Source organism: Dermacentor silvarum, chromosome 2 (genome assembly GCF_013339745.2).
Source record: "Dermacentor silvarum isolate Dsil-2018 chromosome 2, BIME_Dsil_1.4, whole genome shotgun sequence".
Taxonomy (NCBI): Eukaryota; Metazoa; Arthropoda; class Arachnida; order Ixodida; family Ixodidae; genus Dermacentor; species Dermacentor silvarum.
The window spans coordinates 231146020-231160932 of NC_051155.1; the positions used below are offsets into that span (position 1 = coordinate 231146020).

Genomic DNA, 14913 nt, shown 5'->3' on the forward strand with positions numbered 1-14913 from the left:
CGAGCCCCCTTGTCAAAACAGGCAGCTAACAACATACTGGGGACTTCCTCGAGAATTCGAGCCTCACCACCTGGCTGCTCTGTAACCTAACAGTGCCAGTGTGTCAAGCTGTCTTGAGGAAGTCGCTTCACAAGCTAATTATGGATGAACTTTTACCTAGTTGCTCTGTTGTATATATGTAAACACATAGTTCCCTTTTTTTTACTTTATCGTCATTCAGGTGTCGGCAGACGGTGCTAGACAGTCACAGTGTGGTCATCAGTAATTTCCTTCCCTGCCTCTTTCCTTGTTTTATTCCAATAAACTACCAATTACTACACCTATTGTTCAACTACTGTTGATCACTTCGAGTCTCCATCTTGCTGTGAACGTCTTGTCTTGTAAAGTTACTAAGTGTGACTGGCTTCTGTCTTGCTGCAGACGCCTTGAGGAAGAGCTGCAAGGCCACGTGCGGGAGTCTGCGCATCGAGAGGTCTGCAAGGATGGAGGCAAGAGCTGCGCCCACTGTAACTCAACCTTCAATCTTCTCTTCAACCGAAAGCTGGTGTGTCGGGAGTGCGGCCTCTTTGTGTGCCGTGACTGTGCCACGTATGACTCTCGAGACCGGGGATGGTACTGTCGCCTCTGTGAACAGCAGAGGTAAGGGCCTGCCAGAGAACTGTATTCCTCCTTTCTGCTCATTGCTGGCTAAGTGGGAAGAAAAAAAAATGAAGAGATGAGAGAAACAGGCTGTATGTTGAAGAATTAAATTGGATTGGCCCAAGTTTGGGAAGATCAACACTTATCACAAGGTTTTCAAAGTTTCCGGGCCACTGAGTGAAAAATGAGATAACACTAGACAATGAAACTGTCCTTGCAATGGAAGCTTGAAAACAGTGGAGTTTAGGCGCACTGCCCTCGATTACTTTGAAACTCCAGTATTGCTACAAAAGCCCCAGTGCATGGCTGCTCTAGGCTTCTAATTCTTTACAATGTTTTCTGTTGGCAGCTCTTCCTGTAGCCTATGTGTTAGAAGCTGCTGACTGTCCTTTTTTTTTTTTTTTTTCACACTTGCTTTCATGCTGAAGAATCCTGTATACTCTATGCACTACAGTGCAATCCAGTTATAATGCACAACAGCGTTCAGAAATCCATCATAGCTAAACTTTCAGTTCCCATTGTATAATATTTGCAGGTTCTGTATTGTAGTTTTTTTTTTGTTTACCTGCTGTGGTGGTGTAGTGGCTTTGGCGTTACACTACTAAGCCTGAGGGCGCAGGATTAAATCTCTGCTGCAGCAGCTGCATTTTGATGGGGGCAAAATGCAAAAATGTATGTGTACCATGTATTGGGTGCATGTCGAAGAACCTCAGGTGGCCAGAATAACCTTGAATCTCCCACTCCAGCATGCCTCATAATCAGATTGTGGCTTTGGCATGTAAAACCACAGAATTTAATTTTTAAAATTTTAGTTTTGTGCTTGACGATTTAGTAGTGTTGTCTGCAAGTGGCAGCCAGCTCTTCTATGCACTGTCAGCTCTTCTATTCCTGAATGCTGCATAAAGCACCACAAGTAGGCAGTTGTATGCCTTGACTTTGCAGCTGTCGCAAGAAGCCTTGCTTCTATTTGCTTTGAGCTAATGCGAAGCCAAGAATGTTAAATGTGACTGACTCTCATACATGATAAATCTTTACAGTGGCATTGTTATGAGACTATTATGCTGTTTTTCCTTGCCATCAATTGCCAGCATGATCTGTACTTTGGCATTGCATGTTTTGGCCTTACTTACAAGCTGCTGAATGTGATTCGAGAGTTCTCAAGTGAGCTTGTGTAAATAGGGAATGACTCTCTCCTTCAGGAGCCTGCGTGCACAGTCCTGCGAATGGTTTTATGATAATGTGAAGGTCAAATTCAACCATTTTGGAAGCACCAAGGTCCTGCTCTCTCTCTATGGTCCAAAGAAAACAGGCGAGTTTGCTTTACATTATTGCAAGGCTGTCCTGCCCAGAGTTGCATGCTATGTGGCATGAGCAAGAAGTTGCGTTGCTGTTTTTCAAATTGCTCGTAATGGTGGATCGTTTCCAAGGGCTCTACTTTTGCATATGTTACATGAACATTGTGTTTTAGAACATCGTACTCCTGATAAAAATTCTAGCACATAAGAATGAAAAGGATGCTTCACTTTTGGTTGCATAACAAAATAAGGTTTGCTGATAAATGTTTGTCACAAAGTGGCACATTACTGAACTGTGACAATTTCTTGTGATGTTGTGGGATGAGAATTCATTCAATGTTTACCTCTTACTGGCAGCACTGTAGAATATGAGATGGCAACCTGAAACTGATAAATGTGTTGGCCTTTAGACAGTTTACATTGTCACATTACAACAAGATAAGTCTGCCTGTTTCCTTTGTGGTTTGCAGTAGTTTTTTTTTTTTAGAACATAGGTAATGAACTCTGAGTTGCCACTAATGCTTCCAACAGCTTCACAATTACAGTTCTATAGCTTTCTTGCGAGTAGACCTTTAGCATTGCTTGGGGGCTCCTGGCTGCCTGTAGGCAAGTAAGCATCCCAGGACTCGAACAATTTATTTCTATATTTGAAATTATAGTTTCTGACTCTATTTTTAGTTGATCTAAATTCTTGCAGTGTTTCTTTTTTTTTTTTTATCCTGCAGACAAAGGATCTGACTTGGGAGCAACGGAACAAGAAGAATCTGATGTTCAGCAACATGTGGAATCTGTAATCGAGAGCCTCCTAGGCGAATCTCTAGATTCTGCCTCTGTGAGTCGTCTCTACAGGCACCCTCTTTGTGAGTGTTTTTAAGCTCTTGCAGTAACCTTTTTTTCTTTCTTTCTTTTTTTTTGCGTGTGCGATTTTACTTCACTTATTTTTTTGTCTGCCTTTCTGTCTTTTACATAATGTATTCAGATTTTTTTTTTTTTTTGCTTGTTACTCACAGATGAAAAGACCTTTGCTGATCACCGTGATAAGCTCTTAGAGGGTGTTTCTCAATTTACACGAGCCCTTCTTATTGCCTTGCAAGGTGAGTGTAAAGCCTTTTTTTTCCCCATTTTTCTTTTTCTTTTTTTTAGTGTTTTTAAGCATGTACTTTCTATTAGTGACACGAACTACTGCACACTGCAGCAATGCTTGTTAACATGGTTATGGATTGTAAGCCACTAGTTATCTTTAGTAACTACAAACGTAGAACATGAACAAGTTTCAACAGACAGAACTGCTCTGTCATGATCCTGCATTAGTGAGCACTTATGACACATGGGAGCTTTGTTCTATAGAGAGGTACAACACCACATGTTCATAAGGTCATGCGTAAGATGTGTTCCTGTTAACATTTTTTTCTATTTGCGTTTCACTTTATGCTGATGGCACATAAGCATTTTCTGTGACTTATGAAAAATAGTACGGCTTGTTGCAGGGCTTGACAGTGTTGTGGCGCCATATAGGCTTGCCGGACTAATTTTTGTAGGCCTTAGTTTTCCTTTTTGGAGATGGATTGATAGACCTGTCGCAGTATGGTAACGCTAAACAAACAATTCAGTGCTCATAACATTAAAATTACATAAACCCTTTTCTTGTCTAGTATTATAAACATTGTACTGTTGTAAGGAATGTGCGAAGAGCTGGTTTAGAGTTCCTTTGCCGTGCACCTTTTCAAAAGTATGTCCTAAAATTCTTGTTTTTAGTTCAGCAATGAGAAGCTAAGGCTAGTTGTCTGGACATTTTAGTTAGCTGTACACCAACATCTAGGGAGTGGAACAATATGAGCGCAGACTTGTTTTCATGTATCATTTCACAATTTTAATGACATCTACTTCATTATGACTGTTGTGTATTGTTTTACATTGGACAACACTGGTACAGTGGACTCCTGAAAAGACGAACAGGTTTCCAAGGTCCCTTCGTGTTAGTATTTCAGTTTAGCTTAACAGAGGTGCACTGATTCTATGGGAGCTATACGAAAGGACCTGAACTGTTCAGATAATGTGCGACTTCACCTTCAAAGAATCGATCTTAAAGCTATTCTCTTGTATATTAGCGGCGGTATAGTTTTCAATAACTGAGTGCAGCTTGGCGCAATAGGACTTTGTCTCTTGATGTGAATGCAGGCAAGCAATGTGAAGGAGACTTGACACCTACAAGCACACATGCCAGGCTCAAGGAGCTAATATTTAATCTCACTAAGGATGTAGAAACCCTTCCCCTCTTGCAGGTATGTTTGCTTCTGTTTCTTTCTCAGGTAGATTACTGGAAGATCTCACAACTAACCTTTGGGAAAGAAAGTTAAGCCATTGTGCACTGACAGTGGCTGACAACAGGATGTCTAGTTGGCTTCCTGTTTGTGTACTTTGGAATATCATGGCGTTTACCATTGAGGAATTCCTGGAATTTTCTGCAAATTTGTCAGTTATGGGAAATCCAGCAGTTTTTTTTTCATACCTATGCAATCTGCAAATAATAGGTGGTGTCCAAATCCACACCTCAGAGGGGGCTTTTTTCATGTAACAAGCTAATCTCAAAGGCTATGCTTTTGCCAATGTTTTATTCTTTTAGCAAGCAAGTACCATAGAAGGCATTGTTATTAACATGTGCTTGAAAATTCTTGGGATTATTGAGTTATAATCAGCATGATTGTTTCCACCTTTAGACTGCGCTAGTCACTGAATGAATTGGTATTAACACTTTATACCACCTTTGTAGCAGTGAGACACTGCCTCTTCATTGCAGAGCTAGCAGAAGCATTGCAGCCCTTGCAAGCAGAGCTGTGACACCCTGCCTGTAGTTAATGTTTTGTTTCCGCACTGGGTTAAGGCCCAAGAAGAAAGGCAGAAACCTTTTCAACTCCACACATTTATTGTCACTCGAGCTCAAGAATGGTATATTCTGAAACTCCAGTGTTCACATGCTGTGCACGTCCTTCTGTGTCCACACTGTCAATTTAGCATATTTTCTCGCTTATTTTGAGTTTGAGATGTTAGTGCTGCAAAATGTTTTATTATGTAGAACTAATTAGATTAGCACTCAACGTTATATGCCTGTCAGGCAACATTGGGATTGACGTCTCCTGTAGCATTGTAAGCAATTACTGCATGATTGCAAATAGAGGGACACCACACAAGGCATGTAGAATGTGTCTTTCTTCTTGCGTAGTGCACACCACCCAACTCCCTCATGTTTTCCTTAAAGCTCGTGAATTTGGGCTCATTCTGCAGTTTTACAAATGTTGCATCAAGTTGTGCAAAATTAAATTCTGTCAACAAAAAGCTTTCGCTAGTCAGTCTTTGAACCTTTTTTTGATAGTCTTCTGATGGTGAAAGGGCGCCAGAGGGTAATTACTTTGAGCATGTTTATTCAGTCAAGTCTATGAAATAGGCAAAATTGGCAACAGCAGAGTTGCAGTAAAAGTCACTGCGGTCTAAAGACAATGTGCAACTTTTAAGTCTCTGCTGCTTCAAGTTTGCTGCTGCTTGTGTGCTGCACTAAAAGTATAAATCATTCTTAATACAGCGCAACTGTACATGTCGCCGTGGCTTAGCAGCTATGGAATTGCGCTGCTAAGCACGAGCTCGCGTGTTCAAATTTCCAACCACGGCGGCCACATTTCGATGGGAGCAAAATACAAAAACACTTGCGTACCGTAAGATTGGGGGAACGTTAAAGAATCCCAGGTGGTCAAAATTATTTTGAAGCACCCCATTACGGTGAGCCTCATAATCCGATCGTGGTTTTGGCGCTTAACACCCTAGTATTTATAATTTATTATGTGTATTCCGCAAAACACAGGTGCTCAGGGCAAGCTTTAAATTTTAAAGCAATGCATGCAATTACCTCCCCCCCCCCCCTCCTCTGTGTCGTGTCGGGGGGGGGGGGGAGGGGGGGGATTCTTATGAATTCAAAGTTCACTATGATAGTCATGAATGAGTCATGCAACTGGAGCAGAAATGCATGTTAGGGTTGTGACAAAAAGTTGAAATGTTCAGCTTGCCTTGCAGCTGAACCCCATTCATATAGATTGCCTCACCAGTCGCGCTGATTAAACCATCTTAAAATTCTAATGACCTTAAATTAAGGACATTTTCTGTGTACTTCTAGACAGGGCTGCTGACTTTATTGATTCATGTGTGTTTGCCTTTGCTTCACACAGTGAATTTGGAGTTCACTTAAATCTTTTTGTTTCCAGGAGGAATGCAAGCCAAAAACAAAAGATGCATCTGCCTGTTCTGATGCTTCAGGCAGCGAAGATGGCGATGATATTGTTTGTGACACTTACGAGGAGCTTCTTGTTGTTGCTGTCATCAATAAGGTATGTTGAGCGTTTACTTTCTTCTGTCCTACTGTGTCAGGTCATTTCATGCAACATAGGAAGACATTTACATTTTGCATTATTCTTTTAGGCTGTTGAAATGGCTCAACGTAAGTACACTACAGACAGTTCACCTGGTGATTTGAAAAATGCCTGTGAGCCTGACATCATCAGGACAGTGAAGAAAGGTGAGAGATGCCATCAGACAATGACCCTCACTATGCAGGCAGTTAAAAGGACCTTCAGAAACTACGTAGTTACTCGTTGCTTCTAATAGTTATAAAAATAGCATTAGTTGAATAGTAGTAATCGGAATGGTTAACATTTCCTCTGTACCTGGGTTACAGAAGTTCCCACTGTGCAGCCTTACCTGGCTTTCCTGCAGTGCGGACGAGACATCTTGCTAGAAATCAACGAAAAGTAAAAAATTCTTGTTTCTGGCCCAACATGTTGTGGCGCCATCTGTTGTGCCTTGATCAAGTTTTAAAGAAGCACAACTCTGGTGACTCACCATTGGGTCATGACACATCTGAGCATATAATATGACAAGTGACCCACTGGTGGGTCATCCTGCGCAGGAATCGAAACTTCGAAAAGTGCTGCCGCAGTGAACATGTTAATAGGCATTTGTAATCATATTTTCTTTACGACAGGTCAGGTCGTGCAGGAAGGGGTACAAAGCTTCAAAAATGAAAATGCTAGAAATTGCCAGAAAGTCAGTTTCATTTTCAGATGTAGTAAAACCTCATTGATAGTACATTTTTCGCAGAGTCATAGAAAAGAAATATAAAAGCCAGGAACATGTAACATTAAGGAAGCGAGGAGTCTATGGGCTTTGCACCAGGATTGCGCAGACACGATGTGGTGACCAGGGAAATAAAATGGGGCACAAATCAGTGGGATTCTGCTGTATTGCCATAATAGCACTTCACAGCCAATTGTGGCCTTTCTTTCAAGCCTGTCTATCCACTTGTGCTTGGGCACAAGCACTCATATAGCAGTTTATTTGTGCATCTTCTTGTGATAGCAATTATACAGACGCTCGAGGGGCATTCACGCCGCTGTCAGTGCTGCTGCCGCTGTTGTTGTGCTGTCCTGCACATGGCGCATGTGTGGCTCTTGCACGAAGGGTTAGTTATAGAGACAAGGAGCGCGCTTGGCTGCAAAAACGATGAAGCAAAGTGATCGCACTGTCAACGCTACACTTAATTGCCTTGGTGACGTAGCAAGGGCAGCGTTCTGCCTTCCGCTGCTGGTGTGAATGTTGCGTGCTTGGGCACTGTAAGGACACTAGCATTCCTGCTGAGCTGCTGTAGCTGCTGTATGTATGCTCTGGTCTGAGTAGCAACCATCAAGCTGACGTTATCTAATATTTCATTGGGCACTGACTAACGCTGATGGTTTCCTGTCGATCTCATCATGTGCACCATTGAGGTGTGACACCTGCAACACTACTGGCAGCGTTCGCCATGCCAGCGTTGCGAGACACCTGGTAGCTGCCAGGGCACTGTTCATCTTGCCCAGCAAGAGTTGCCTTGCGTGCTGCGTCGCGTCAACATGTCGCACCCACGTATAATTATAACACCTTCCGACGAGTTTAAGCGCACCGTTAAACCTTGCTGTCAGTCTGATGAAACTGCTAAATTTTTTGAGCTCCTCATCTCTTTATTTGCAGAACACATTGATGTCGGCTGCCAATCTGACATCCCATTGTCAGACTCCGGTCAGGAAGAAGAGTTCACTGAGGAAACTGAGTCTGATGAGTTCTTTTGGTCACGTGTCAAGGAGGACCCATTTAAATATATTGTGAGTTCCTGGCATGTGTGTCTGACTTGTGAAGTTTCTGCTTGAGAAGAGCTGAAGCTTGGCCTTAATATGGAATGCACTGCACTATGTGCTACAAAATGGTGTTTCATTCTGTGGTTGGCTTGTTAAGTGTAGCTAAACTGAAAACTACATCAGTGTGATACTTGTGTCAGATGATTTTGGTATCAAAGAGCTTAGCATGTTTGCTGTAATTGTCTCTAAGGAAATGGCAACATTTGTTCCAACCAGTCTGCACATTAGAGGTTGTGAATTTCCTCTGAAAGATGTGTTGTCATGAGCCACTTAAACATTTTTGTTAACAGATTGAGGAGAAAATTGAGGAGGAAATAACGGAAGCTTACACAGAATCCGATGACGAGAGAAATCGAGTTCTCTCTGACCCTGAAGAGTGCAGCAACATTGCTCGTCCGCAAGTTCCCTTTATACTGGACTTGTCTCGGGAGCATAGGGTGAGTGCTTTTATTCTGTGCCTTTATTGTTTTATTTGTTTGCTGCTTTAAGTTGGTTGGGCAAATGACTGATATTCTTTTGTGGACAGATTAATTGGACAACTAATTCTGACTTTCCCTCGCATAGTGGTTGGTTTCTCACTTTGCTTTCACTGCACATAAATGCTTATTTGCCAAGTAGCATTTGTGGTACTTTTACAATTTTCTTAGGTCAGGAACTTTCTTTTTTTTTTTTTTTCACATGCTCCTCATCTTGCTAACTGTTGCAAACCATAGTCAGACTTCCTTTCTACAACTGTAGTTATAATGTCAGGGTGATGGTAAGCATCGTGTGTGTTGAACTGTATTGAATCAACAAAAAAAAGGTGGAAGCAAGCATAAGTGTTACCTACTAATGGAGAAACAAATATGTATACACACTTATGCACAAAAAGGGGTAGCTCAGAAATGCAGCACCATGTCTTCCTTTCTCTGCTGCTGCAGGTTCCCTTTCCGGAAATGGGTGTGGACATTGTGACTCCCTATGCCTTGGACTCTGAGGAGGATGAGCTGGAAGGAGATGATGTCGATGGCCGTACGGGCAGTGCCAAAGGAGGTGAAGACACGCCAGCCCGTGTCTGGACAACGTGCGTGCAAGATTGGGAGGACAACTGGTTGTTTCGGCAGCGCAAGCGCAGTGCTGCTCTTGGTGCCTTCCGGGGTGGTCGTTATGCGGCCTACTATGACCCCATCAACATGGTCATTCCAAACCCCTCGGATGATTGTGGACGAGTAAGATTGGGAAGCAAGTAAGTAGCAATGTTTCTTCAGACTGCCATTGTGTCTTGACGTAGTGTCCTGTATATTTAAAATACTTATGCAGTCGCCTTAAAACCAGCGTGAGCCTCTAGGCACCCCTCATTATTATAGGATGCCATTACAGTGACGACAAACTTTTTTCACCACTTGTCGCCGGTACTTGTAGAGTTGCATATGAAATTGGGATACTTGGGTCCCAAGTGGGTAAAGTTATTGTGCTAGAGTGATAGTGGCATAAAATGTTTTGCAGGCTTCGCTAAAAAATACAGCAGGGTGTTGTTCAGAAGCACAGTGTTTGTTGAGGCTGTCCTTTGGAGAGGCTATATCTGATCGTCTTTGTCCTTACCATACGTATGTTTGCTTATTAGTTGAGGTTTTTGAGTACGTTCAACAAAACCTTTTGAGTTTTACATGCAGTTAGACATGTAGGGAAAAGTGCACAGATGCTCACAGCTTCTGAAACATGTAAACTGTGTAAGGTGCACCCATAGGCCCCACCTGTACACAATTTCATGTTGCATGTATAGGCTGTGTGAAGACAGTTTTTTCATTACTTTTGTGTCGGTAAGTGAAATGTTGGAATATCTACCTCAAAGAAACCGAACTGGCAGTAATAAAATACACTTTCATATGAGCCTAATGTATCCAGCACACAGAGATTATACATTGCGCTTCTCTGCATTCATTTGTTCTACCTTTCTTTGATCTTTATTAAAGTTGTGGAAGTAAAAGATGAGGGTGGAGTTTGAGACATAGATAGTGGGGACACACCTTGATGCTGAATTCCATAATGCAGGTCTTAGTTTAGTGCTGACTTTTAATGCATGAATGCCATGTAGTAATGTTTAAGCCCTGGCTATAATGTGATTCTACATTCCTGTTCCAGGGACCTTGATGAGCTTTCAGAAATGTCAGAGAAGCTCTCTGTTGGCTCTTTGGAATTATCTAGTGCGTCAGAGTCGGAGGAGGAACCGGGTGCTACGGATGTCTTTGATAAGGAACCTACGACAGCTGCTGCCACCAATGGCAATGCCAAGAGTGCCATAGTGTCACGAAAATCCGCAGATGCGCCGGTAATAACATCCATTCTTCTATTTCTTAGTCATGATTCATGATTTTGGTGCAGCTTACTGCTACCAAGCTACCTCTTCATCGTCTGAAATAACTGTTTTTCTAGTTTTTGGTATTCAATGTCCATTACTTCTTTCATGTGCAGACCAATTGGAAGTACAAGTCGCTCGTAGAAAATGAAAAAGATGACAAGGGTTTCCCAAAGCCACCGCTTAGAGCCTCGCTGCAGATGATGCAAGACAGCAAAAGTTCGGGGAGGCCGTTGACATCAACGCCAAAAAAGGACAATAAAGAGCATGTTTCAGCTGCCAAGATAATTTTGAAGCAGTTGAGAATACCCACCTACGCTGAACCTGGTGCAAGAAAGCAGTGCAAGGACCCTACACTGCGTTTCAGTTTGCAGCCGGAAGCCAAGACCATTTTACATTGTGGAAAGATTGCCAAGTTTGTTTGTGAGGTGTCAACACCCAAGCTGCTGGGCAAGTATATGAGAACATTTTTGTTTGAGAGCCCATGACTTGACGCTGTATTCCTGATGTTTTGGAATACCTTCTGTAGGTGTGGCCTGGTTCGAGGCAAAGAGCAGCTGGTGCCAAATGACCATTGTCGGATCACTAAAATTCGTGGGAAGGAATACGTCTTGGAGCTATATAATGTTGGCAAAGGTGATGAAGGCACCTACTCTGCTGTTGCCTACACTGACAAAGACGAGGTTTGGTGCGATTTTGCCTTGGCTGTAAGAGGTAGGTAATTTTATCATATTTTGTGTGCGTGTGTGAGCACGCGTGTGTGCGTGCCATTTTGCATGCAAGAGAGAAATTGTGTGAACTTTTTAGAGTACAGCTCTTAGGCACCCGTTCCTGCGTCGGCGTCGTACCTCTTAACCAAGCGAATGAGCACAGTGAAAGATGAGAGCGAATGCGGAGCGCAGCGGGTGATAAAAGACGGCAAGAGCGAAGAAAGCGGAGGAGGAGGGTATGGCGAAAGCGTGAGAAGAAAAGTGTGGTGCCACGCAAGGCTGACTATAGCGCCGATGGCTGTGGTGCCGATGGCTGTGGTGCTGATGGTGCCAGAGTAGCGCGTGCATCGAGGCAGTCTGTGTGTCGTTTGTTCACCAAAGCACTGCATGAGCGGCGGTCTGTCTGCAGCGACTGCTGTGAATCGCGCCCACGCGTCAGCCACGCACAGCCTCTTGCGATCTCCCGATTAGCGAGGCAGTCGTGCCACACTTTGCTCCATTTCGAATGATCCGCACGAGACAGCTTGTCTGCGCAAGCCAATATATAGTGAAATGAAAACACGTCTAGAGCTGTGCTCAAATTTCATATTAGGGAGTATTGTAATCGTCGGGGAATTTTGTAATGCCATTCATTTCATAGAGGCTGGGCACTAGCACTAAAAGTGCCTGTTTGTGTATTTCTTTTGTGTCCATTGTAAATTTGGTCTGTTTACATCAATATGCACCTATACTAACTGACTCATGTGTGAGCTCTCGAGAAGGTTTCTTGGAGGGCATCATGAGAGAGCTAATATATAGCTCCCATTTAGCATTCTTAATGAAATTAGCTTTTTTTGCCGTGATGTTTGTCATCTACAGTAGACACCCTTTAAGGTAACTTGGAGACAGTCTTGTCACAAGTTTGTCGGGACGACTATCATCAAATAAAATAATTTGCTATTCTAGGTTCACCGAGGTGTTAAAATCAAGAGGCATGCGTAATAGAAGGCATTCATTTCACTTTCAGGCACCTGGAGGACCTCCCCAATTAATGTGTCTATGGCGTTAGCCCTGCATGTATCTCATCATTGCCAACGCTGGCGTATTTTATGTCTGCAGTACTGCCATCTGCTTTTGCTGGAGTACGAGATCACTCTGTGCCTCTTGCTGTGTTAAGTAGCAAGCATCAGTGATGGCTGCAGGAGTTTGTCTTCAAGACCTACTGCAATGAAATTTCACTTTGGCTAATGTTTGGTTTTGCAAGCGTTTCGGGGTGCATCCACTTGTACTTCAAATTTAAAATTCTGCAGGGAGGCAGCTCTATATCTACACTATATAAAACTAGGCTTTCTAGTTTTTCATAGTAAAATATTTTGTTGCAGTTATCCTTTAGCCAAATGAACAGTTAGTGTTACACAAATTTTAAATTAATTTTTTTTGCATTCAGTCTACCGAAAATCAGCCAAGCACTTGCAGTGTTGGCATATGTAAAGGTTTCTTAATGAGAACAAGTCTTAATGGGAGTCTGCTGCACTTTCGTTTGAGCTTTATGTCCTTCGTTGTTCCAAATGAATTTCTTTCCCATCGAGAAAATTGCAGCTAAGTTGGTGACACAGTGTTGACATTTTATTGCACTGCAGCTACGAGCCGGGCTACGAATGCACCCGACTTCACGGTGGCTCCGCACATAGTGGAGTTGACTGGAGATTCCTGGGTGCAAATTTCATGCACCGTGAGTGGTTACCCTGAGCCACGAGTTTGGTTCCTGCGTGATGACCTACCCCTTCCTGACAGTGAAGAGGAAAGGTTCTGTGTAGGTGAGTGGGGCCTTTCTGTGATTTTGCTGCATGTGAACATATGAGCACATGTCTGTAGGCTTGGGAAATGTTGCACTGGAACAAGTTTGCTTATTAGGGATCTTGTACTTGCATCAGGTGGCTTTTGTCTTGAGATTTGTGATGCATCAGGTTTCGCCAACATTTACAAGGCCAGATTAAGCAAAAATCTGATGGTATCAAAGGGCCCACCCGCATCAGCAAGTAGACTTTATTATTTTTATTGCACATATTTTCCTGGCGGCTAGCTCTAGGCAATAATGCTCTTGTTGTATTTTTATTTTATTTTTCACAGAAATGGATGTTTCAAACATCGGCTTTGACAAACCTTACCATCCTCTTTGTGGAGAATTGGTTGTTCAGAACAATCCCATTGCCTGTGTGTCCTTACTGCTATTGCTTACATTAAAGCGATTTCACTAGACATAACAATGCCTCGAGTTGTGCAAAGAACCTGGGCAATTGGTAGCTTCTTGGGGGAATAAAAAAAAAATGCTGAAATATTTTTGTGTTCTTTGGGTTTTTCCTGTGTACATGTGAATTGTGAGAAAGTTTGACACAAAATTCAGGACAGGTTTTTAGTATGGCAAGCAAATTAACACTTCATTTTCCTGCCAAAGCTAAGTAACATCATACTTCTATAACCATACATATAGGGATTGCAGAAATCAAAGTACTGGAAACAACCATAAATGATGCAGTTATAAGAATATAGGCCATTCACTTCTTTCTTTTCTTTCCCTGTTTGCAGCAGGAGACTGGAGCACTGTTGTCTCGTTTATATATGTGTAGTGCATTAGCAATGATAGATATTGTTACTGCAGTATGAATGTTGTATTCCTTGTGTTCTATCCAAGGCTTTGACTGTTATAATTCTCCGAGTTGCACATATGAGGTGTAAAGCAATTGTGACTGGCTTAGGTTGAAGAACTGATTGTAGACGCTGCCAATAATAGTTATTTGCCGTAGATCAGCGCTGTACCTGATAACTCCGAGCAAATTTCTTCATTTAGATATGAGAGGACATTGCGAGGATTCAGTTTAACTGTGGTCACCTTAGATTTGTTTTCCTGTACGTGTTTCCGCTACTGCTGCTACTTGAACTATCTCTGTATGCCTCTGCCACATGCGTGTGCAGCTTTGCTACATGTGTGTGCAACCTTTTCATATTTTCTTTCTTTCTCTCTCCTGACTGCTGCTGACTGGTGTCTAGCCTTTTCTCACCATTGGGGACTGAGTGTATGTCGCAATCCCTTCTATGCTTACTTCTCATTGTTCACTCCTGCCTTGTATGCACACAGCTATTAGAAGACGAGTGCAAATTAACAACACACAAAGGAAGGATACAGGACTCTGGATGCTGTTAATTTGCAGTCCTCGTCTAATAGCTATTCATCACCAACCAGCCCAACAAGTACTCCTGTATTCACACATACAGCTGTTTTACAACATGGGAAGCATGAGAAATGCTGAATTTGCAACTTAGGAGTGAAACCTGAAATTGTGAGATATGCTGAATACTACATCGATTTGTGAAGCTCATACATCTATCTCTCTTGCCATCTCTAGGCTGCAAAATGTTCAGCTTTTTCATTACTTCCACAATCTGAGAATTTCAGTAAGCAGCTTTCTAAACCATTTAATTTCAACTGCACATATTTGCTTAGTGGCTAATAATTTGTCGTATTATGTTTTGAGCTTGTTAGGGTGTTATGCTGTTATCGAAAATTCTACTGTCCTTCCCATTGCTACATTTTATCTTCAATGATACACTGTCTGCATCTGCAGATATTTTAATTTCTCCTGCACGTAACATATTTGTTGTTTTGAATGTTTCTCACGTCTGATTTTCCTGCTTTAGGATATCATGCTATCTTTGGATACAAAAAAAAGAAAATGGGATAGCAG

At 42.3% G+C, this 14913-nt stretch overlaps 1 protein-coding gene across 1 annotated transcript in view; it reads left to right on the top strand.

Moving 5' to 3' along the window:
• Positions 1-14913, top strand: part of LOC119442861 (uncharacterized) — a 106330-nt gene that overhangs the window by 65343 nt on the left and 26074 nt on the right. Inside the window, 14 exon segments of the mRNA XM_049663035.1 lie at positions 421-639; positions 1839-1948; positions 2660-2794; positions 2945-3028; positions 4113-4216; positions 6185-6307; positions 6399-6495; positions 7983-8113; positions 8437-8583; positions 9067-9371; positions 10268-10454; positions 10598-10935; positions 11011-11195; positions 12811-12987. Coding sequence (XP_049518992.1) covers positions 421-639; positions 1839-1948; positions 2660-2794; positions 2945-3028; positions 4113-4216; positions 6185-6307; positions 6399-6495; positions 7983-8113; positions 8437-8583; positions 9067-9371; positions 10268-10454; positions 10598-10935; positions 11011-11195; positions 12811-12987 — 2342 coding nt within the window.